General features: G+C 50.7%; 1 protein-coding gene across 5 annotated transcripts; it reads left to right on the plus strand.

Moving 5' to 3' along the window:
• Window positions 1-324: 324 nt before the first annotated feature.
• ARHGEF37 (Rho guanine nucleotide exchange factor 37) lies at window positions 325-23,946 on the plus strand. 5 transcript variants are annotated; one of them, XM_039483203.1, is made up of 13 exons: window positions 325-625; window positions 8,141-8,358; window positions 10,067-10,190; window positions 11,034-11,181; window positions 13,413-13,612; window positions 15,264-15,394; window positions 16,115-16,219; window positions 18,470-18,577; window positions 19,423-19,752; window positions 20,500-20,628; window positions 21,084-21,279; window positions 22,053-22,225; window positions 23,281-23,946. In XM_039483203.1, the coding sequence occupies exons 2-13, from the start codon at window positions 8,155-8,157 to the stop codon at window positions 23,512-23,514; spliced, it is 2,082 nt and encodes a 693-aa protein (XP_039339137.1). In that variant the 5' UTR covers window positions 325-625; window positions 8,141-8,154; the 3' UTR covers window positions 23,515-23,946. The 5 variants fall into 5 exon arrangements, with proteins under 5 accessions (XP_039339137.1, XP_039339138.1, XP_039339136.1 ...); XM_039483204.1 differs by lacking the exon at window positions 325-625 and adding an exon at window positions 951-994; XM_039483202.1 differs by lacking the exon at window positions 325-625 and adding an exon at window positions 7,402-8,028.
• The last annotated feature ends 995 nt before the right edge of the window (window positions 23,947-24,941 follow it).

A 24,941-nucleotide genomic window follows, 5' to 3' on the forward strand; every position in this document is an offset into this window, starting at 1 on the left:
ATGATAGATCGTGTTGTGAGCTGTAAAGATACCACAGCGATGGGCACAACATTAGAGAGAGAGAGAGAGAGAGAGACCTGTGACCTGGCAGAGCCACAACGGGGCTGCATTGGGCTAAAGCCTTTGGGGGTCAGCTAATTTTTGTACCCCATAATATTTTGCCCAGACCATTTCCCACTCCCTGACCCACCAGTTCTGCCTGTGTTATTTCCACTCCCCATCTCCCTATCAGGTTTGGTTGGCTTTCCAGGCAGTAAGCAACCTGCTTTCATCCAGCAATCTCCCCAGCTGGCTGGCTGCCAGAGCATTTTCTGCCATGGCTGTGTCTGCCTGCGCAGGGAGAACGCAGCTGGCTCAGCTGATCTGACTCTCTTGGACTCTCTCTCTCTGTCCCTCACTGCTGCCAACAGCCTGGGAAGAGCATGAGCATGACCGAGAGGAGCTGGACCCTGCTCAGAAACACGCACACACAGCTGAGTGGGCTGGTCCCTCCTGCCTGTGCAGACTGTGCCACTGCAGCACACAGCCAGTTTATCATTAACTTCCACAGAGGCAGCCTAAGCAGCAGCAGCCACAGCCTGCGCCAGGGGAAGCTCCCAGAGGCCAATCCCTGGCTCACTGGCAGGTAAGAATGACAAAATCTGAAATGACAATTGCTTTGCCGTCACTGGAGTTATGCACAGACAGGTGGTGGGGCCTTGAAAACGTCTGTGGTGCGTTAGCAGAGTGCGGACGGTCTGGCCTCTGCTCAGCAGCTGCTGTCGTCTGTGCAGGAGGGTTGCGTAACCAAGTTGGAGATCATGTACCTTCCAAAGCCTGCCTCCTTACGGGAGGAGATCAGGTGCCCATTGGAGAGGGAGGAATGCAGGCACCTGAGAGGAGGGCTGGAGTCTCAGGTTTAGAGCCAGCCCATCTGTCACCACAGCTGAGTCATACCAGAAGCAACGATAACACTTTGAGCTTCTATAGCAGCTTTCACCAAAGTGCCATGCAGGTGGGTCAATAATGTGTTTTATCCCCACTTTACAGACAGGGAAACTGAGGCACAGAGCAGCAAAGTGACTTGCCCAAAGTTGAACAGCTGGTCAGTGGTGGAGCTGGGGATGTCTCCTGACTCACAGTCTCCTGCTTTAACCACTAGATGGGCTGGCTGCCAATGGGACTGAACAAGGACAAGCTCTGGTGAGAGGCAAGAGGAGTGTCAAAGCCACACGTTCCAGTTTATTCCCGAGACAAAGCTGTGATTTTTAAAGGCATTCTGACTCAGACCATTGATTGGCAGCTGTCAGTCAGGCTTTTGTAGCCCAGTTAGAAATATTTCTCACCTGATCCATTCATTCTGCCCCCTTCATAGATAGGAAGCTGCAGGGTACTGTGTTCTAGTCACAATTTCACTTCTTTCCCTCATTTTTGGCTGGAGCCCTAGAAGCAGGTTCTTATGTTTAAGTTGCGGGAGGGAGTTTCCACAGATTTGGAAAAAGCCCTAGCAAGAATGAGCTAATCACTACCTCCTGCAGGCTGCATTTCCCCCCTAGCCAGCACCGTGCAGGACTGGGACCTCTGGAAATGAAAGATGTCCAGAGGAGACATTGTGGCTGGCAGGACCGATCCCTATGGAATATTCTTTAGGGAGTTGTCCAGTCACTTTTGAATGATTCCAGGGAGGGGCCTTAATAGGTTATAGTGTGGGTGCTTATAATGTGGTTACTGTTGGGATTATTATGGTTTGTTGAGCAGTGACAATGCACTCAGTGACATGGATTACCCCCGGAGTCCCCTGCTTGGAGTGCCTGGGATTGCCATCACTTGGAGTTTGTAAGAGGACACTGGAGAAGGCACCGAAAGGGTGTGGTAGGGGACAGCTCTTCATTGGCAGGGGGATGGACTGGGTGAGCTGCTATGGTACAATTCTGGGAACCTGTGCTAAGTGCTTTCCAGACGTACAAGCAGCTTCAGTCTCTTCTGAAGGAAGCTTCCAGTGAGACAGAGTTCAGACATGTCTGATGCACGGGTGATGACGGTAGCAGCCTGAGGTGGTGCAGGAATCTAGGTCATTGCTGGGAGACGCTGTGGGAGAAGTGTGATTAAGGAGGAGTGGGAAGAAGAGGAAGGGTGTATGATATATGGGCAGATGGAGACAGCTCCAAGCTTGCAGAGTGCTGGAGAGCCAGGTAGTTGGGAGGCCAGGTATGGCAGCTACCGCTCCGGGTGAAAATTCTACCACCTGGCACAGTGCACTGGGGTGAGATTCACCCATAGAATATAGCCGCAATAAATCACTCCAGGGCATTGCCACAGGGTCTAATATCACAATGTTCCTCCTGCCACAGACACTGCCCTTCCCAAGGGTAACGATATTCTGGTGGTATCGACCCACGTGTGATATGCCGATGTCATCCCTGAGAGCTTGCCTTCCACTGGCTGAGTCTGGCAGATGCTTTTGTGACTGGACACGGGTGTGAATGAGAACATGTGCAAGGGCTCTCAATCATCATGAAAGAAAATCCCAGAAGTATAGTGCTGCAAAACTGGCCATGTCCATAAGAACATAAGAACAGCCGTACCGGGTCAGACCAAAGGTCCATCTAGCCCAGTATCTGTCTACCGACAGTGGCCAATGCCAGATGTCCCAGAGGGAGTGAACCTAACAGGCAATGATCAAGTGATCTCTCTCCTTCCATCCATCTCCATCCTCTGACAAACAGAGGCTAGGGACACCATTCTTACCCATCCTAGCTAATAGCCATTTATGGACTTAGCCACCATGAATTTATCCAGTCCCCTTTTAAACATTGTTTAAACATTGTCCATTAAGTGTGGGGCAGCTACCTTCTCCAAAGCATCACATACAGACAGATATAGATGGGCCGTTAACTACTGAAACTCTGCCAATCAGATGTGGAAACATCTGAAACACTAGGTGCTACAGAGAGTGGTGCAGTGCAATCCCATGAGTAGCCTGTAAGCCAGCTCAGAATTCTAATCCAGTGTCTGTAGAACCTCTCTTTGGATCAGTACCTCCTGGCAAGAAGAGTGCAGATGTTAGTATCGCTGCTGACTGATGGGCTCTGGGGAACAGAGGAGAGAAGTAAGCCAGTCCACAGCCGGACTGGACAACCAAATATCTCTCATTCGTCAGAGAGCACAGACCAGATGGCTTTTCTGACAGCTGGACTTTCCTGGGGGAGGCTGCCACACAGAACTGCTGCTGTCTCAAATGGATGGAGAAAGCTCTGTGTTGTGCTAGCTTAACCCTTAAACCACTAGGGTTTTCCAGGCTGCCCTTCCAAGGGGATGCACAGGAGGATGTGTTTGTGTGTCCGTAGTCCACAAAGGGCTATTAATAATTGAGACGAGGATGATATTTGCACCCCAAGATCTCTAAAAGGGGATCAGTAGTATTATCTTCATTTTATAGATGGGGAAACTGAGTCACAGTGTGGCAGAGTGACTCAACTGAGGTCACACAGTGAGTCAGTAGCAGAAGCAGGAATAAAACAAGCTCAGGAGGTTAAATTATTCATCGGGTTTGAGGGTGGGGCAGACAGATCAGAGAGCAGCAGTGAGCGATGACTATCGAGTGAGGCTAGCATGGGACCAAACACCCACTAGTATATTGTACCCCAAAGCAGGATACTCACTCCTGTAGGGGCTGTTACTAGAGGTCTGGGGGGTGCTGCAGCGCCCCCGGCTCAAAGTGGTTTCCATTATATAGAGGGTTTACACCAGGGGTAGGCAACCTATGGCACGTGTGCCGAAGGCGGCACACGAGCTGATTTTCAGTGGCACTCACACTACCCGGGTCCTGGCCACCAGTCCGGGGGGACTCTGCATTTTAATTTAATTTTAAATGAAGCTTCTTAAACATTTTAAAAACCTTATTTGCTTTACATACAACAGTAGTTTAGTTATATATTACAGACTTGTAGAAAGAGACCTTCTAAAAACGTTAAAGTGTATTACTGGCACGCGAAACCTTAAATTAGAGTGAATAAATGAAGACTCGGCACAGCACTTCTGAACGGTTGCAAACCCCTGGTTTACACTTTGGTTCAATGGCTCTCAGTACCTCCACGATACAAATTGTTCCAGCGCCACTGCTCACCCCTGGACCAATTCAGTTTTAGGGATCTCCAGATTTAGGATGAGGTGGTAACTCAGCCCCTAGCCAGGCTGGTGAGGACCTTGGTGCAGGAGGGGCTGGTTTCACCTGCCTTTGGAGCCCCGAGCAGAGATCAGTTTATTAGAATCAGGCAGGTTAATTTCCTGGGGTCCCAGTGGGAGCTCGGGGCATTGGTGGACCTGTTTCCTCTGGTGTTTCTATTCCTGTGGCAGTTATGCTGCAGGGAGAGACTGGCAAGGGGAAAGACGTTGAAACCTGGTTAGACAGATGAGCTCAAGCAACAAACTGCAGCCAAGCCTTAGGGAGCATGACTCAAACCCCAGTGAGATACACAGGATAAAACGCACACTTGAAAACAGGTGGGATGAAAACAGTGTGGTGCTAGTAACCATTCAGGTTTAACTCTTGGTCTTTTCCCTTCCAAATACGGGCTTTGAGCAAGGGCAGAATTCTTTTAAAGCAATTGGGTGGGATTTTAAGTGGCGACAAACTATCTAAATAATTTCGCTTTGGAGCTACTATCGGTTGGGTGGCTTGAGAGCACACCCAATAAGGGCATTACATTTCAGTAGCAATTTAAGTTCTCGTTACACCTCTCTTATCCTGCCATCTGCACCTGGCCCTAGTTTTTCACTTCAGCCTCCTATTTTGCATCACCTAGCTCACCTAGCACACATCTCTCCCTTTGGGGCCAGTGCTTTAATCATTGCTTTTAGTGAAGACGAGCTGTAGACTGGAGCTGACACGGATTGGAGCCGTTTACCCATTCAAGGCTTCCCTCTCTGTAGTGATTTTGAGTGTATTGCTTTGCCAGTTCCAGAGCTGTGTCTTCCCTCCTCTACTTCAAAATGAGCAACATACAGAATCCAGGAAGGAAACTATGTGAGTTGACTCCATTTATTCCTGTTCTCTGCAGGCAGGGAGGAACTCAGATAGGTACATTCTAATGTGAAAGGTCTGTGAAGATAACAACGCTCCTCCTGCTTCTAATATCTATGTAACCCTTCTGCCCCTCTGAGTTGGCAGCAACAAGGGCCGGGTTCAGTATCCAGGGGTTCCATTTCAATAACGCAATGCAAAACCGGCTCGAGCCCCCACCCAGTGACCTGGGACAATTACATACCACCCCCCTGGGTGCCTCTAGGAGGCAATACTTCCCCTCTCGCAAGCACAGAATCTGAGTGTAGCAAAATCCTTTTAATAAAGGAGGGAAACAATGTGGCATCATATTGAGGAAACACCACAAACAGGATTCATAACACAAACCATGAGCAAAAGACCCACCAAGTAAGTTTTGGCAGTGTCCTTTTCCCCTTAAGTCCAATCACCCCAAAGTCCAACAACCCAAAAGTCTCTGTCCCTGGTCAGTGCCACCCCAGAGTTCAAAAGTTTATCTGCAAAGTTTTACCCCCCCCAGCCTAGGTGGAAATGGAGGGGAGGCACACAGGGTGTTATGAGGAACCTTACATGGCCCGAGGCTGACTGCCCCACCTCTCCGTGGAGTTCTGCTACAGCCTTCACCACGAACAGCTCCACTCCACCAGCCGCTCCCTTCCTCCAGCCGTCCCCGCAAACTGCTCCACTCCACTCGCTCGCTGTTCCGTGGGCTCTTCCAATCATCCTGCAAACTGTTCAGCTCCACACTGCTCCACCCACTGTTCCATGGGCCACTCCAACTTTCCTACAAACTGCTCTGCTCTGCCAGCCGCTTAGCAATATATCTTCAGGCTCCCCCACTAGTTAACACAGCACTCAGCTCAGTTGAGCTCTTTTACAGATTTCAGCTTGTAGTAGGGAAGCCCCAGTGCTGGTGCATCATTGGCTCAAAGTGAATTCAGCTCAGCAGCCTCTAGCTAGACTCCTAATATAATCAAAAGTAGCTCCCCTACTCAACACTAGAAAGAAGAGACTGTGCAATTGAGGTTCCAGACCCTCAAAAGAGAACCATGCTATCAGGTACACATACCAATCCCCAACCTCTCTCAATTCACTGGGTTTTGGAACCCATGTCCCTTGTCTAGAGAGTGCTCCTTAGTAATGGTGAAACCCTCTGTCATAAAACAGTTTCATAGTCCCTCATTCACCTAATCAGGGTAACAACACTTTATTCCTCCTGCCCCAATAACAGAGAAATTGGGGATCCCACAGCTGTCAAAGTGACCATTTTGGGCTGCCATGGATTCATGCTAGGTGGGGTGGGTGTGCCTATGCAAACAAGATCAGCCCCTGAAATTCTTTTCCACACTCACCATAATTCACCACCAGATGTCAGGGTAGAGCTCATCCTGACTCTGCTTACATCTATAACAAATGAAAGTTATAGCCCCTCCCACTACCAGAGATATGTCTGTCTGAGAGCCTGATCCCAAGCCCATTGCAGTCAGTGGAAATAGAGCTGGGAGGGATTTTTTGACTGAAACTTTTTGGGCAAAAAATGCTGATTCCGTGACACTGAATATTTCACAAATTCATGTCAAATTCCCTGAATTGGTTTGGTCAGATTAAAACAAATAATTCAGGAAAAATCAAAAAAGTTTCAAATTTTTCTAAATAAATACCTTGATTTTTCAATTCAACGAGATTTTTCATTTTGAAATTTCCTTTAATTTTATTTTGAAACATTAAAAATATTAAAATATTCCCTAAATCAAAAATATGCTGTAAATGCTTGGCTGACCCAAAACTCCCCTCCCTCACACTTTTAGATTTGCTGAAATTAAAAAAAAATAGTTTTTCATTTAACCCAAAATATATTTCCCCCTGATTTCTCAATATTGTCAACAAACCAAAAAATCTGTCATTTGCCCATTTCTAAATGGCAAGACTCCCCCTGGACTTTGAGTAAGGCTCTTGAGCTGCAGGCAGTATTCCAGATGGTTAGAGTTAAAGTGAAGTTAGAAACAGCACTAAGAATCCCAATCCAAAAGGAACATGCAGAAAAGAAGCAGAGTAAAAGAAGCACCATTATCTAAGGCCTGGTCTACACTATGGGGTGGGGTCGATGTAAGATACACAACTTCAGCTACGGGAATAGCGTAGCTGAAGTCGAAGTATCTTATTTCGACTTACCTCCCATCCTCACGGCGCAGGATCGACGGCCGCAGCTCCCCCTGTTAACTCTGCTACCGCTGCTCGCCCTGGTGGAATTCCGGAGTCGACGGGAGCGCATTCGGGGATCGATATATTGTGTCTAGATGAGACGCAATATATCGATACCCGATAAACCGATCGCTGCCTGCCGATCCGGCAGGTAGTGTAGACATACCCTAACACTCATTGAATGGAATAGCCCCAGGTCCCTGCACTTTGGATTTCTGGGCCCAGGTTTTCAGGCAGCTTAGGAGCTCATTTGCAATTGAACATCTAATTTTTTCACACACATCTACTGCAATTGCACACGCAGGTCAGATAACTGTGCCTGCACATGCAGCTAATTATCTGTTTGAAGGCACATCTACCCAATCCATGCATGCAGCCACTGTAATTGTGCACATAAATCTGGTGAATACCTTCCGATATATTTTGTGTCTAACCTAACTGAAAATCCAACCCTTGGGATCAGTGAAATCAGCCCTTTATGGCCACGTACAACTTACTCCCAACCCTTTTTTATTCCTTCACTATGTGGGATTGGACTAATGTTTTTCGGTTTTCTCCCATTTTTGCTGCAAAGCCAAACCCTAAGTGTAACTTCTTTTTAATCCCTGAATTATAATGGGTTATTGGTATCGTGCCAACACCTGAGAGATGATCCAAGCATCAATATCTCTTCACTGGACTGAGACTGCACTGACTGAGACCCCCAAATTTATTGCACGTGGGCCACCAAACAGCCATTGAATGATAATGACTTTGGGTTGCTACCAATTTTGGCTGGATGAAAAGTGGAGACCTAGTGGCAAAAGGTGACTCAACAACACTGAATCAAAGAATCTGTCTTTACTATAGTCATGCATAAACCTGCTGAGATGACTCGATTGCAGACTTGCTCTAAACTGAGCTCTCTGTCTCTCTCAGAACCTGCTGCTGACATGGCGAGCTCCAGCCCAGATGAGCCGCCTGCTAAGGAGACACCAGGCACTGAGTGCCCCATATATGAAGAGGTGATATGCCTTGACAGAGCGGAGCAGAACCAAAGACTGGCAGTGGAAGAGCTGATCAAGACAGAGGCCAGTTATGTCCACACCATCGAGCTGTGTGTGTGTGACATCCGGGTCCACCTCCAGCAAAAGCAGGTGAGAGATAGGCTAATGGAGATGTCAGTCACAATGTGGGGAATGTTCTGTTGGTGTCAATTGAAATGGGAGCTACTGTTTCCTCTCAGTAGGAGCCAAGTCTGTTCCCCTATACAATGGAAGGGCTCTTTTAACCAGCCTCTTCCATAGGAGAGAAGGTGGGGAGGAGTCAGGGGTGAAAGTAACTTACAGGACTTACTGGTACTGCCAGAGTCCTGAGGGGTGTGTGGTCTCATCTGGAAGAGGCGTGGCCTCTCAAGATTTAAAGGCCCCGGGGCACCAGCTGTGGCTGGGAGACCCAGGGCCTTTAAATCAGCCAGGGGCTCCTAGCTGAAGAGGTGGCTGGGAGCCCCCAGGGGCAAATTAAAGGGCCTGGGGCTCTGACCGGGGGAACCCCGAGCTTTGCGGGACTGGGGCAGGGATTTAAAGGGCCCAGAGCTCCTGCCGCTGAGGGGAGCCTCGAGCCCTTTAAATCCTGGCCCCAGCCTGGCCGCCAGAGCCACAGCTGGGATTCAAAGGGCTCTGGGCTGCCCGCAGCTTCTGGGAGCTCTGAGCCTTTTAAATCCCAGTTGCGGCCGGGATTTAAAGGGCTCTCAGCTGCCCGCAGCCGCGGGGAGCTCTGAGCTCTTTAAATCCCAGCCGTAGTGGTGGGCAGCCCAGAGCGCTTTCAATCTCCGCCATGGAAGCCGGTGCGGTCCAGCACGGCGTACTGGCTCTTGCCGGTATGCCGGACCGGACCGGACCGGCTTACTTTCACCTCTGGGAGGAGTCTAACCAATCCTGGAAGATTGACATCCAAGCCTAAAAGTGAAGCCTCTTAAATTTGTGGAGGCAGAACCCTCCACCAGCACCTCAAAGAGTTACAGTTACCCTGGAGGAGTTTTGCCTCATAGAATTACCTGTGACATGAGGCAACAGATCTTCAAAAATAGCCACTGAACTTGCACTGTTTTACCCATTGAGACTTTCACGTCTGCTTTTAAATGCACAAACATCCAGACTGGGGCACACAAAGTGCATTTGCACAGGCGACCTGAGGGCATGCAGTGCAGTTTGAATGCCTAGCTCTGAACTTCTGCAAGGGTACAACTGTAGATGCAGAAACCTGTGCATGCAGCGGAAGCTGGTCAAAATATTATCAACAAAATATTTCCCTTGACAAATGCCATTTCATTGACACTAAAATCTTTTTTTTAGTGGGTGGGAGCTGGAAAGGAAAGGGAAGATGAGAGACTGACTCTGATTCTATTGGAGTGGTTAGGATCCTGGTCTAGGATGTGGGGATCCCAGGTTCAAGTCCCTGATCTCTATCAGGCCAGGCTATAGAGAGCCAGAGTGTCTCACTCTGTGAAACTTCCAAAGGTCTTATTTACATTCTCCATTACAATGGTTGGGTTTTTTTCATTTGTTGTCCCCCCCATATCTTTTGATGCCTGGGTCCAGAGGCTCCTCCCCTTTGTCTGGGGGCAGGACGGCTTTAGATGCGGGCAGGCCTGTCCCTGTCCATCCCCGGAGCCTCCATCGGTGGAATGTTACCACATTTTGATACCTGTAAATGTTTTGTGAAGTGGAATTGTTGTTTTCCAGCCAGCCCCATGTGCAACTTCCGAGGGTGGCTTGAAGGATGCAGATGCTGCGGCCTGGAGGCTGGTGTCTAGTGTGGGACTGAATTCATTCTGATTGTTTATGGCTTCTTTGTTCCTTTCAGCTGCCTGACATAGACCTGGAAGGGCTTTTCTCTAACATAGATGACGTCCTCTGTCTCTCCAAACGTTTCCTGAAAGGGTTGGAAGCGACAGTGAGCCAGGAGCCTGAGCAGCTGCTTCTGATCAGTAAGTGTGAAGGTGGCAGCGAGCGAGGCTCTGTGTGCCAGGCTGACACTGAACTGATACTGCCGATCCCTGGCAGCAGCAGGGGAAAAGGGCCTGCTTCACCTTAACAGCCGTCACCCTTGCCTTCCTCGGCGCTCTTGATATCCAAACATTTACAGTAGCAAATCTGTCTGTGGCTCTGGCAGACCCAGCCAGCCTCATGGGCAGCAATCCAGGGCAGCATGAGTCGTACTCATGTCCTGCTTCTCCCAGGAATCCAGAGCCTGAGGGGAAGGAATTGTTGGGTCTTGTGTGTTAATCTCAGCAGATTGTTTCACTAGCTCTGTGCAATCGCCGAGAGCCTAACCCTGCAAGATACACGCCGCATGAGGCACGAGATCGGACCTGCCCATGGAAGGGTTGGGAAGCGTCACAGTCAGGTTAGGATAGGGTGCCTGAGGGGCAGTGATGCCCATTGCTGGGTTACATTTGGCTGGGGAAGGGCCTGGTCTTGTTTGCTCTCCATCTCCTCGTGTTCCCTGTTCCAGCAGGGTGGAGAGGAGCCTCCTGTGACTTTGAACTTCTCCTGCTCATCTGGTGGGGAGAGTGGAGACCTCCATCTCTGCACCAGCCTTCGAAGGCTTCCTTCACACTGTCCCCTGGCAGGGTTCCTCAGCCACAGCTTGGAGGTATCTCCCTCTAGGGTGTCTCGGCTGCCATGTCCATTCAGTCCTTGGTCTCCCTTTGACCCTGCTGGCCAGGAGGCTAATGACAGTGCTGGCACTGTGTATGCTGAGGACGTCCCTCCCCTGGGAATGGGGCTGGCTCCCCAGTGTGACTCTGTCTGGTAACTTTGCTGCCCAGGTGCCTTGTTCCAGGAGTTCAAGGAGGAGATGGAGAGCATCTATAAGGTTTACTGTGCCTGCTATGAGCAAGCTCTTCTGCTGGTGGAGAGTTACAAGAAGGACCCGAGGTTGCAGCAGGAGATTGTGGAGACCCTGAATACGACGGTGTAAGTACCATACCTGTTCCCGAGCTCTCTTGGTGAAGCTGAGTGTGCTTTGGCCAGAATGGCACTCTTTATCCACGATGGACTGGGCATGCTTTGGAAGCACATTCAGTTTACACAGCTGGCTGGACTAGCTGGATGTCCCTGTCCTCCTGACCAGAGAAGTTGCTGCTGGGGGCACATGTCCTCAGTCAGCTGGCTGGATCATGTACCATGAAACAGGGGTTGGTAACTATCTTTACACCACAACCTCCTTCAGCCCTCTGGCAAAATTGTGCATCTCTGAGTCCCAGAATCCTCTGGTCCATTTGCCATAGTGCTTTGTAGGAAGCACTGTGAGGACTGGTCTGTGGTTTATGGACATTCCCAAGGTATGGGGAAGACACATTTCCAAGGGACTGAGTAATTCTACTTCAGCGGGAGATCGGAGATGAGGAATGGCGATGGCTCACAGCCACCCCAGACAGCTATTGATGCTCCCATGGGAAGCTGTGAGTGCTTGCCTGACAGCACTATTCCCCATTCTGGTGCAGGTGGTCACAGTCTCCTCCGGATATGGCTGGATTCTCCTGTCTCCTCTAGGGTATCTGGCTGCTTGGCCGTGATACCCTAGAGGAGGGTGAAATCTCCTTCCAACCTGGGGTCACGGGGAGAGGCTGCCCTCACACCCCAATAATTCACCTTCAGAACAAAAGCAGGGTTAGGGGCTGTGAAGAGGCCCCGGGACTGAAGAGGATGAAATGAGGTTTGGGGGGCAGCCCTATGGCCCTGCACTGCCTTGAGGGGTGGGGACCCTGACTGCATTCTCAGTGCCTTGACCCCTGTCTGACCATGTGCTCAGCTCCTGGTGACAGATCCATCCTCCCTCAATATCTCCCCCCCTGCCCCCGGGCCAACTGAGAAACAGCCTTAACAAGCTCTGAAGGGAGCCCCATCTAGTCCTACTGGACAGGAAAGGACGTTGGAATGGGAGAGGGAGAAGGAATTATTGGAGGTGTGTGGAGGGGGGCCCGCCAACATATCAGAATATCACTGCTGTCCCCAACACACGTGACGGACGGGGGGCTGTGACTCTGTTGGCAGGGGAGGATCAGAAATACTAGCCCTTGCTTTGTGCCTTGGACCTGGGTCCCTGTCTTGGACCCTGGGCTCATCCTTCCAAACCTGGACGATAGGCGAGGCTGATAACTGAGAGCACCTGCAGCTCGCGCCTGCTCCCCTACCCCAGCCAGCAAATGGGAAATCATCACCCGCATGCGGAAAGGGGCCTGCCAGCGGATTGCGAGATGCCCTCAGCGTGACCTGGGGCAAGAGCTGACATGGGCTTGCTGCTGACACTCTCACTTCCCTATTAGGAAGGGCACTGATGGCAGGGGTGGGGGGTGCTGGGGTTTCTTACTCTGTGCCTGCATGGATCTCGCCACAAAATCACTAGTGTATAGTGCCTGCCATGCTGCTGGGAGGAAGGCTAGTCAGCCTGCAGCACTCGCTCTGCTAAAGGCAGCTAGTCACTGTCTTTGTCTCCCTTCCCCAAGACAAAAATCAATCCCAGGACCTGTTCACTAAACAAACGTGGTGCTGTGTAATGAGGCATGGAAATCCGTCCGTGGCTGGCAGTGTCCTTCGGGTCTCTCCCTGGCTGGTGCTGGCAGACAGTCATCGCAGTGACGTAGCACAGCTCTGAGGGGTGACAGTTCACAGGCTCTGCCTGCTTCCCTTTGGAAGGCCGAGACCAGGGCTGCATGGCCTGGAAATCCCTGAGCACCTGACAGTGAGCTCCCCAGCCCAGGACGCCAGGTCCTCCGTTAGTGTAAATCAGCAAAGCTCCACCGCAATAGTTGTAGCTACAGAGAAACTGATTTTCAGCAGCTGGGGATCCGGCCATGAATTTGAAGAGAAAATGGGAGCAACGGTACTGCCCATCTGTGATGTGCACAGAAGATCCTCCCCACTGTGGTGCCATTTGGGGGTGGGGGGAGGGCTGCTACGCACGTCACATGGATTCAGGGGGTGGACCTTATTGTGAAATGGAGTTTCTTTGAAGGTGATCGCCCTCATTACATCACAGGTGTCTGATGCCTATTTGCCCCCCCCTGCCTCCACCCTCATGACTGGGTACATCTGAAAGCTGAGGGGTCTCTCATCCGGCTGTGGACAGGAAGGAAGGGCTCAAAGCCTTGCAGGAATTCAGGTGTACTCAAGATCCTAATCCTCCCCATTCGCCTCTCATGCAGGCCTCACACGGGTGCTTCAGACCTGAGCTTCTTCCTGGTGATACCTGTGCAGAGGGTCACCAAGTACCCGCTGCTGCTGCAGAAGATCCTGGAGAACACGTCAGCCAGGGACAATGCCTACTCTGCCCTGCAGAGCGCAGCCAGTGCCATGCTCGAGATTAATGCCAACATCAACGAGTACAAGAGGCGCAAGGAAGTAGGTGAGGAGGAACTGGCATGTTAAAGGCCTTGTCAGGATGACGGAAGGTCTGTAAAACCCAAGATCAATCAGAAACGTCTCGGCTCATTGTTATTCCATTGAAAACAGTTTTTAGTCTGGCTTTAACCTACAGTGGAAAAACCCTTCCTTTCTCCCACCCTCTGTCTTGATTGTAAATTCTTCCAAACAGGGACAGTCTCTAGCACCATCTAGCACAGTGGGGTCCTGAGCTCAGTTATGGCCTCCCAGAACTAGAGAAACATTATTACTATTCTAATATACTACTAATTGCAAAACAAACTGCCCTGTGTAGGAGAAGTGAAACTGACTAGAAACGCTCATGAAACTGACCAATCTCTTCTCAGTTTCAGAGCTGAGAAAGGCAAAGAGGAAACAACCCCCCCAATGGTACCAAATAAAAACAGGCTTTTACAATTCTTTCTGATTTCTTTTTCTAAATTATTTGTATTCAGCCAAGCAATTCACCTTGATAGATTGTAGTGGAGCCTAGTGACACACAGACTTCTCCAGCCAGTCACTTGTGCCAGCACTCCGTCAGACCTTAAGTTCCCTCTAAGCTGCGCGGCTGTGCAGCTGCCTATTAAGCCTGACACAAGGGCTCAGGGCTGAGGCAGGGAGAGGTGCCTCTCCCCCCCGGGGCCCAGCATGGACATGACCCGGACTTGCCATGGCCAGGGTAAAGGAGCCCTTCCCTCAGTCCAACCCAGCCCTGCAGGAGCTGCTGCGGCCAGGGAGAGGTGCATCTCACCCAGCCCCAAGCTGCTGCAGCAAGAGAGGGCTGGGGGGAGTCCTCTCTCCCCACTGCAGCCCCAGGGAAATCTGCACCCAAAACCCCTCATCCCCGGGCCCACCCCCAACCCTCTGCCCCAACCTGAACCCACACCCTGAACCCCTCATCCCCAGCCCCACCTCAGTGCCTACACTCCCAGCCAGAGCCCTCATCCCCTCACACCCCAGCCCTCTGCCCCAGTCCTGAGCCCCCTCCCACACATCACCTCCATATTGGTGCCCATAACAAAATGAATTCCGCACATGGATGTACAAAATGAGAGGGAACACTTCAGAACCATAGTGGTTTGCGCATGTGAAACTATGGGCAGTTTTTAAAACATTGGCCTTTCATGTCTGAATATTCTACTCTGTTAATGATTTGAGTTCTCTCTCTCTTTCCACTAATCAGTCAGATTAGATTCATGTTATAGTTCCTACAATCCTTTCTTTGTGTTTTACTATTCTGATGACTATTCCTACCTTAGTTCTTCTTATTTGTATCACAGTAGCACCTGTGGGGATCAGGGCCCCACTGTGCTAGGCACTGCACAAACACTTAGCAAGAGACAGTCCCTGGCTGGATAGTCTAATTCAAATGAGACATGAGACGTGTGTGTCAAACTATAGGAGGCAAGGAGGAGGGTAGGAGTGTCCAGGGGAGAACTCAGGAAGGGATATAGTGGAGTAAGCAGGCGGGTCATTTACAGCTTCAGTTATACTCACTTCCCTTTATGAGGGGTCGGGGCTGTGCATTTGGGCCCCAAAGAACTGAATGAGATGTCATCCCCAGGAGGGATCCAGGCTCAGAGATTTCTTGATCCCTCACCTGTTTATCTTCCTCCCCTTCTGTCCTGAGGCAGCAACCAAATACAGCAAGGTCGAGCACCTGACACTGCGGGAGCGCCTTGGCCGGCTCAACAAGCACTCCATTGCCAAGAAGACCACGCGGCTGAGCCGGCTCTTCATGCACGAAGCGGGCATTGTGCCCAAGGTGAGGCTCCTGCTTACATCCAGCTCCCAGTAACCATGCAGTGTGTATGTGCTGGTGGCGTAGGTAGGAGGAAAACAGTTGAACCAAGGGCAGCAGGGGATGGGTGCCGCTTACTGAAAGCACCTGTTGTTTTTCTGTGGCTTAACACTGGCCATCACGTGTATTTGCAAGTGAGACATGGGTGAGCCACACTGAGGTCCATGCTGTTATCATGTGACCCACCTGTGGTCATTTGTCCCAAATTTAAAGGCTAGCCTAGTGATCTGAGTTCAAATTCACTCTCTTGATCCCCTGGTGAGCAAAGTCTTGGAGCATTGTACAGGCAGCTTCCTCAGTTCCTAAAGGCTTAGTTTGGGGACTCAAAAGAGGGATTTTTGAGGACCGCAAGGAAGGGAAACAAATCCAGTGGAATGGACCCTTCCTGTAGGCTTCTCCCAAGTCCACTGAAGGCCTTTCTATGCCCTACCTCTACCCTGCATGCGTCCCTACCACTACGCAAGTACATTCTGGGAGAAGTTCTGGGGCTGTTGAAGCCAATGGCAGAGCTCCAAGGATTTCACCTCCTGTGTCCCCCAAGAACTGTCTATGTTCCAATCCATTTGGTGTTGCAATCCAGTCCGTCCCACAGGACAGCAGGAGCACCGCGCCTGCTGGGACTAGTCAATGGACTGATCTCCTGTCCAGGAGTCCACGGTATATCTTCTCCCCATTGACTTTCAGACGGAGGACAAAGAGTTCGACCATCTGGAGGAAAAGTTTCAGTTCCTGGCGTCTGGTGTGACTGAGCTGAAAGAGAACGTAACCTCTTACCTGAACAATTTACAGGTAAAGCCCACTCCTCTCATCATGCTTGGGGGTTAGAGACTCACAGAGGCAGCCCGGGCAAGCTCCTGTGGATGGCTCAGCACCTTCAATTCCACCTGAAACCAATAAGAGTTGAGGGTGCTTAGCACCTGGCAGGATTGAGGCCTTATTTCTGATGGGTGAAATCCACCCCTGTGCAGAGGGGTCACATAAGGTCTGTGGATTGCTTATCCAGAGCTGAGCTGAGATTGAAACGATGCCTGGGCCTTGTACCAATTCTCTGCACAGAGGTAAAGTTCATCCCTTGTGAGGAATAAATAAAATAATAACTGCACTGTTCTTAGAAGATGCACGGTGCTACAAATGGACCCAGGGTTATTCATGCTGTGAAATCCCCGGGCATGAGGAGGACTCTTTCCAGCACTAAGGCTGACACATTGGGAACAAGGACGCAGGGTGACACAGCGAGCTAGTGCCCTGGCTTTCCTCCTTTGAAGACCCGATTTGCTTGCTTCTCAGCCCTCCCCACAGGCGGCATCTCTCTGGTTATGGCGGCCGCAGCTGGAGGCCTGCCTTCATCTCGAGATGCAGTGTTGCCAGGTAGATCTTGACAAAGTGCAGGGAGCTCAGAGAAGAGGAGCCAAAAGGCCCAGGGGGCTGGAGGGATGGACTCATAAAGAGCAATGAGAAGTGCTAAACGGGCTAGGCTGAGAGAGGAGAAGGGCCCTTTATAAATATGGGAAAGGCTTAAAGCCCCACGAAACACAGGAATTCTTTGGGGGCTGGAACTGGGAGGAACGGGATGAAATTAGGGAAACATAGTCTGGGAGGCCAGTGAGATGCTAGTGTGCAGAATAGCCTCCCAGGGAAATGGCAGAAGCCCCATCCCGTGGGACTTTTGAAACTAGCCTGGAAAAAGCCCTGGAGAACAATCCTGCCTTGCCCCAGGGTGCCGAGCTGGATGCCCTGAGAGGTCTTTACCGTCGCTACCGTTCTCACCAGGAGTCAGGGAATACGTTGAGCACCCAGGACAATAAGCTCAGTGGTCTGGCTGTGCAGGGCTGTGATCAGCTACAGCTCCCCAGCAGCCTTTAGAAGAGCCTGAGGAAAGGCGTGTGTCCCATCCCTGCCCCAGGGAAATCCTCTGGTAAATATTAATAAAAGCTTGAGATTATGTGATCCCCTGTATGGAAATAACCTGACCTCCTAATGCACCATTTGGCAGGTTGGCAGCTCCTTAATCCCTCCAGTCTGATCCTCCTCATTCATCTGCACATGCCAGTCCCTCAGCCACAAGCAGAGAGCCAAAACACTATTTATACAAACCCAGCAAAGCCTGTGGCGTTCCCATAGGAGTCTCCACAGGACCCAGGTGCGGCTCAGGGGTCTCAGACACAACAGCCAATCTGTGGTTTAGGGGCCAAAGATCCCTCCCTCTATCATCTTCGCTGCTTCTGGCTCCCGCCTTTCCAGTAGCAATAAGGACCTGAAAGAGGAGCTGCATTCCCTGGGACATGACCTCCTCCTCCTCTGGTGGAGGGTGGGGGAGAGCAGGAGCGCACCTGGGACAGAGGAGACACTAGCTCAGTCTGAGCCAAAAAAGCACCTTCTGCCAATACTCCAAGGCAGCCCGGGCTGGTGGGAACGGCACATGGAAGCTCCTTTTGAGTGGCCTAGTGAGTATTTCTCTGAAGAGGCAGAGAACCCATCCAGATGAGAGCAGGGAGTTCCAGTCATCTCAGCAGCTGCCCTCAGGCAGGGGTCCGTAGCTGGGTTTCTGCAGTGTTTCTTGTGATCATGGCTGCAGGCACCTGTTTGTTACTGTAGGGTGGCTCTTGCCACGTGGTTTGTGCACCCTGACCTGGGGGTCATTCCTGAGCATTGGGTGCACAAACTGGTTTGCTATCAGAGAGTTGCTTGGAGCACTCATCTACAAACACTGCTTTGATATTTTAGGATAACTTGGAGATGCCAGGCTGAGTCCATTGGTTTGTTATTGTCGCTAGCTTGGGAGCATCAGCCTGAGTGCACTGGTTGGATACCATAGGTTGCAGGACAGCTGCTGTTGTTTTTATTCTCAAAGCAAAGAGGACAGGAGCTTTGGGTGGAAGAGATAACAAGTGCCTGGAGTTTACAAAGGACTGCAGGAAAAGGAGTAGGTCACATTCTGAAGCTGCCTTCAGGGAAGGCTTTCACAGCCTTGGGCATCTCCCAGGTTTGAACACACATGGGCACTTCTAGGGTTCTCAGCCTCTTTTTCCCCCCTCCCAGGTCTTCCTCCTTTCCAAACCACAGGAGTGTGAGCTAGAAATGGAAGGAGCTGCCCAGCAGTATCGTCGCCTGGCAGGAATGCTCCATCGCACCATCTTCCCGGAGTTTGTGAGTGCCACCTCACTTACATCTGTGTGGGCAGGGAGTCTAGCATTGGTCTTGCAGGTCCCACCCCAGGGCTGTTCTCATTAGCTTACCGCAGGCAGTGAGGGCAGGACTGCATCAGAAGAGAGGACTGTGGGAAAGGCAATTACACTGGCTATGTGACTTGCCTCCTGACCGGTACTCCATAGGGAGCTCCATCATGTGCCTGTGTCCCAGCCCTCACACCACTTCTGGGGGTTCCCTGATCCCTTCCCTCAGTCAGAACTTGGGCACCTCACTCCACTAGACGTTCCCCCAACCCACTAGCACCCTGCCTGTTTCATTCCATGATACCTGCTTATCGCCTGGGAACTCAACACCCTCTGAAGTCTGTTCTGTCTATATTGTGCTCACTGCTGCAGTTTCACTGGCTCAGAATGAGGAGGGTGGGTGGCTCTTAGTGTCCTAATAAATGTCCAGGGAGGGACGCCTGTGTGTCTGGCTACTGGTGGAGAGGTACCTGAGAAGATACAAACCACGTGTGGAGTCTGGTGGGATCATAATGGGAGCTTCCTGGGGTCTTTCGGCAGAAGGCCTCCTTGGTGAGCCCAGTGGAAGCTCCCCCTACGTCAAGTCAGTAGGAGCTAGAAGTTGCTCTCTGTAGACATGACAATTCCCTTCTCTCATGGCCACCAGCCATACAGGAGAGCTGGGCGCCGATGCTCTCATCTGTGACAGGCCTGGAGAACATGGATTTCAAGGGTCCCCCATGCTGCTCCTGATGTTCAGGCTGGGGCACTGTGCTGTGCGGCTGACAGATCTGGGGATATCAGGATTTCACTGGGGTGCCTCTGGGTTCTCTCCAACAGAGGAGACGGCTGGATCAGCTGGTTTACCAGCCACTCTGCGGCCTGTCAGAGACTCTGAAGGGACCGCAGCAGCTGATCAGGAAGCGCCTGGACAAGCTGCTGGACTATGAGGAGATCGAGGAGAAGAAGAGTGAGACAGGCAACGTGACGTACGATGAGGAGGCCACCATGAACACCTACCTCGCCATCAACACCCTACTGGTGTCCGAGCTCCCCACCTTCAACCAGGTGGCCATGCAGTGGCTGGGGCAGATACTGCGCTCGCTTGTGGCCCTTCAGAGGGACTTGGCCAAGCAGGTGCTCCAAGAGGCTGAAATAGAGCTGGCCCAGGTAATGGAGACCCCTGGGTGGGTACTGAGCTAGCACGAGTTAGAGGCTCTTGTGCTTGGCCTCAGTGGACAGCCACACCCCACTCAGACCCACAGGCATGGGGTGGGTGGGGCACCAGGAGAGGTTACTGCCTGGGTAGCAGCAGGGTGCTTTCCTCCCACCCTGACTCTCCACAGGCAGATGCACTGAGCTCTCCCCGCGGGCCCCACTTTTATTTGCATGTGTCTATTTCCCTTCTCCTTTGGGTGGGCTGGAGCTGCTTCTCCTAGACTGCTATGGGTGTGCCTATCCCCTCTTGGGGAGTTCCACGTGGTGGCTGAGGATTACTATTAGTATTTGGATAGCGCTAGTGCTGAGGGTCCCAATTGCTAGTGCCGAGGGGCCCACTGTGCTAGGTGCTGTACAAATGCAGAACAAGAAGACAGCTCCTTCCCTGAGGAGATAGCCTGATCAAGCCAGAATATTCCTGATCTCCTAGGAGCCCTCCTCCAAGACCCAGCAGTATCACTGACCATTTCACACTTGGGGAGGAGCTGTGATTCAAAGTCAGACAGGAGCATTGTTTGTTGACGAGGGGGACCTGACTGATTGTTCAGGTTTCTTGAAATGTAGAAACTCTTGTTCTCTTCTGGTTTCTGATTCCCTTTCCTTCTGTTCCTCCTCTTCCTGATACCCTTCCCATGGATTTATCTCTGCACAGCCCTTCTCCCTCAATGTGATCTCTAATTCCACTGTCTCTTTCCACAGCTGCCGCATAGCCACGTCCCTTTGCCTACTTTCTGGAAGATGGTGAAGGAGACTTTAAGACAGTCTGGTGCTCAGCTTAACTCCTTCTGCCAGAAATTTGAGACGGTCATGCCGAGCCCTGTGGTACAGGTAGGAGCAGGGAGGAGCCAGGCACCTCCTCCCATCAGATGGCTGAGAAGACAGGAACAGTTGGGTAGATTCTTAATGTTTCACAAATGCAGGAGAACATCCCATTGGGAAGCAAGTGAGGTTGGGGAGAGCCAATTGCAATGCCGAGGACTTTGCAGCAGCCATGTTACTGGCTTTGACTCCTTGACAATGGTTGGCTGGTAATTGTGGTGAGACAGGGAATCCTCCACATCAGGCTACAATGCCCTGGGGTGGGTCCCTTAGCTCTGGAGACCCAGCTTCATACCCTGAAGCTGATCAGATGTTTAACTGCAACTGACAGGAGTTCCTACCCTGGCTGCCACAGATCATGACATAACACCCAATAATCCAGAAAGAAAACACACTCGAGGGCAAGTTCTCACAGTAGAGAACATTTTCTGACTCAATTTTCCTTGTGTCTTATTCCCCATTAGCCTCTTAGCCCTGCTGAGGAGCGCAGGGTCCTTTCACTTGTCAGTAAACATGGCCCAGAGAAGCTCTACCAGGTGACGAGCAACATCAGTGGCAGCAGAGATCTGGACCTGACCCTGCAGAGGGGACAGATTGTGGCTCTTCTGCATGAAATGGACACCAAAGGCAACACTAACAGATGGCTAGTGGATGCTGGAGGTACTTGCGAGGACTACAGGAACCTTCTCTTTTCCCCTGACACTAAGGGTCCCTCAGGCCAGCATGAAAAACAGGAGGGAGAACTATGTTCTGACAAAGTAAAGTGCTCTGGGTTGGTGAACTGTCCCAAGGGAGGCTTCCATCCAGGAATTTCTGGGGAAGCAGAGACTGCTCGGCATTAGGGTTGTATCTCTTTTCTCTCTGGAGCAACCTCACTGAGATCCATTCTCCTTGACTGCCCATTTGTGGGTGGAATACATCAGAGCTTTGCTCAGGAACTCACAGGGCAGAGCTTGATGCACTGAGAGGACAGAAGGTTGTGAATTCTGTTCCAAATGTATATTTTGGAGATAGGCCTGAAGCAGAACCATTTATCTCAACCAGCCTGAACTTCCTGGGTTTGGATGAAACAGGAGCTAGATGTGACCCTCCCCTGGTTTTGCCAAACCCAGATCCACCCCCATTGTTGCCCAGTTCTAATATGTCGGCAGCCACAGGCCATTACACATAGTGCTCAGGTTTTGCCCCATTGATTCCCCAGGGAGCATTTGTGATGTGCCACGGCCTGGTCCCCTGTGTTCAGCAAGACCTCGGGATCCCTTGATGGTGCTTCACGGTGGGGCCAGTCAGCCAAATAGCAGAGAGGTGCAGTGGCAGAGCTGTGCAGGGTGTTGCCAGAGTCATCCCTTCCTTCTTCCCCTCTGCACGACTCCATCCACAAAAGAAGAACAGGTAACTGGTGCCCAGCCTGACTGAGTCTGTGTGTCCTACAGGTCACCGAGGGTATGTCCTGGCTGGGAAACTCCAACCATATCATCTGGTCCAAAGTCAAAAGCCCAGGATGCAGATGCTGGCCCCGGACGCTGGGGCTGAGAGAAGACGGCACTCTTACACCTTACCCGAAACACCCAGGCCACAGGTCCTCGTCACCCCTCCGGCTTTCCAGGTGGGTGTGGAGACACCGGCAGGCACCTACGTTGGTTCAGTCATTGCACCCACCTCTGTGCATATAGCTGCCCTGGGCACATCCAGTCCCTGCACACACCTACAGCACAGGAGTGGGGGAAGCACATACAGCCACATTCACAACACACAACTCAAGACATACTTGGGTAACCACTTCCAGGGGAGCTGGGAACGGACAGCGTAGACGGGATCCGTGGCCCATCTAGTTTGGTATTTCCTCTCTAACATTAACCGGTGCCTAGCCAGTGCAGAAGAAAGGGACTCCCCCCATGTGCAATTGACTATTGTACAATGCTGTAGCTAGAGGAAAAGGCCTTCCCGACCCCTGCAATGATCAGAAGATGCTCAGAAAGATGAGATTTGATTAACCCTTTGCACAGACAACTGTAAATGTCCTTTTGGCTTGTAACATTACACTGTCCCTTTGTAAATCCTGGGTGCAGCATTTAATTCCGACTGTCTCGTCACTTAGGCCTGGTCTACACTGGGGTGGGGAGGGGAGGTTTCGACCTAAGATACGCAACTTCAGCTACGAGAATAGCATAGCTGAAGTCGACGTATCTTAGTTCAACTTACCTTGCGTCCTCACGGCGCAGGGTCGCTTGCCATGGCTCCCCTGTCGACTTTGCTTCTGCCTCTAGCCAAGCTGGAGTTCAGCAGTCAATGGGAGAGCGCTCGGGGATTGATTTATTGCATCTACACTACATGAGATAAATTGATCCCCGATAGATCGATTGCTACCCGCCAATCCGGTGGGTAGTGTAGACGTACCCTCAGAGAGTGCGGCCCAGGGCAGTCAGGGCTTAAATGACAGTAACTAACTCCTTGAATTCCTCTCAGAAGCAAACAGGTAGCCAATGCTTATGAATTTCCACAACCATGGAGCATCCACACCCATGCACACCTCTCTGAATTGATATGGCCTAAATGAGTGGGATTCTTGCATTCATCTCCACTTTAGCCCCCATATCCTGCTCCCATCTAGATCTTCTCTCCAATGGGGGTTTTCTGTACCTATCTCCTTGCCTTTTCCAGGTGGTTGCAGGTTATGCATTCACAGCCAGGAGCCCCCATGAAGTCAGTCTGCAGGCAGGGCAGCCGTTGACAGTGCTGGAACCTCACGATAAGAAGGGAAGCAAGGAGTGGAGCTTGGTGGAAGTCAACGGACAGCGGGGCTACGTACCTTCCAGTTACCTGATGATGGTCCCCACCCAGGAGCTGGGGGGTTGGAGCTTGCCTGCTTGGTCTCTACCAACTCAGCAAACGTAGCAGCAGAAGCAATGTTCAGGAATGAGCGATCCACTCCCCTACCCACCCCATCTCCCAGAGAGGCTTGGCACATGCAGTGAGTAAAGCTGGAAAATGAGCTGGCAAAGAAATGAAGAGGCCCCACTGGACTGAGAACGGGAAGGACAAAAACTACTGACATAGAATTTTGCATGGGGAACTTTGTGTGCAGAAAAGGGGGTGGGTGTGTGTGTGTTACTCTGAGAGTGCCTTTTGTGTTGTCATGCAGGAGGGCATGAAGGTGTGAGGGTGTGTTTGTGTCTGCATCATCCGAGCCATTAGCAATTCTTTTTGAAAAATCATGGAAGACGGGAGAGATTCCAGAAGACTGGAAAAGGGCAAACATAGTGCCAATCTATAAAAAGGGAAATAAGGACAACCCGGTGAATTACAGACCAGTTAGCTTAACTTCAGTACCCGGAAAGATAATGGAGCAAATAATTAAGCAATCAATTTGCAAACACCTAGAAGATAATAAGCTGATAAATAATAGTCAGCATGGATTTGTCAAGAACAAATCATGTCAAACCAACCTAATATCTTTCTTTGACAGGGTAACATGCATTTTAGATGGGGGGAAGGGGTAGATGTGGTATATCTTGACTTTAATAAGGCTTCTGATACTGTCTCGCATGATCTGCTCATAAACTAGGGAAATACAACCTAGATGGAGCTACTATAAGGTGGGCGCATAACTGGTTGGAAAACCATTCCCAGAGTGTAGTTATCAGTGGTTCACAATCAAGCTGGAAGGGCATAATGAATGGGGTCCCAGAGGGATCAGTTCTGGGTCCAGTTCTGTTCAAAATCTTCATCAATGATTTAGATAATGGCATAGAAAGTACACTTATACAGTTTGTGGACTATACCAAGCTGGGAGGGGTTGCAAGTGCTTTGGAGGATAGGATTATAATTCAAAATGATCTGGACAAACTGGGGAAATGGTCTGAAGTAAATAGGAAGAAATTAAATAAGGATACAAGCAAAGTACTCCACTTAGGAAGAAACAATCAGTTGCACACATACAAAATGGGAAATGACTGCCTAGGAAGGAGTTCCGAGGAAAGAGTTTTGGGGGTCATAGTGGACCACAGGCTAAACGTGAGTCAGCAGTGTAACACTGTTGTTGTTTTGTTTTTTTTTTGCAACAAACATCATTCTGAGATGTATTAGCAGGAGTGTTGTAAGCAAGACATGAGAAGTAATTCTTCTGTTCTACTCCGTGCTGATTAGGCCTCATCTGGAGTATTGTGTCCAGTTCTGGGCACCACATTTCAGGAAAGATGAGGATAAATTGGAGAAAGTCCAGAGAAGAGCAACAAGAATGATTAAAGGTCTAGAAAACATGACCTATGAGGGAAGATTGAAAAAATGGGGTTTGTTTAGTCTGGAGAAGAGAAGACTGAGAG

The sequence above is a fragment of the Mauremys reevesii genome, linkage group 8 (genome assembly GCF_016161935.1).
Source record: "Mauremys reevesii isolate NIE-2019 linkage group 8, ASM1616193v1, whole genome shotgun sequence".
NCBI lineage: Eukaryota > Metazoa > Chordata > Testudines > Geoemydidae > Mauremys > Mauremys reevesii.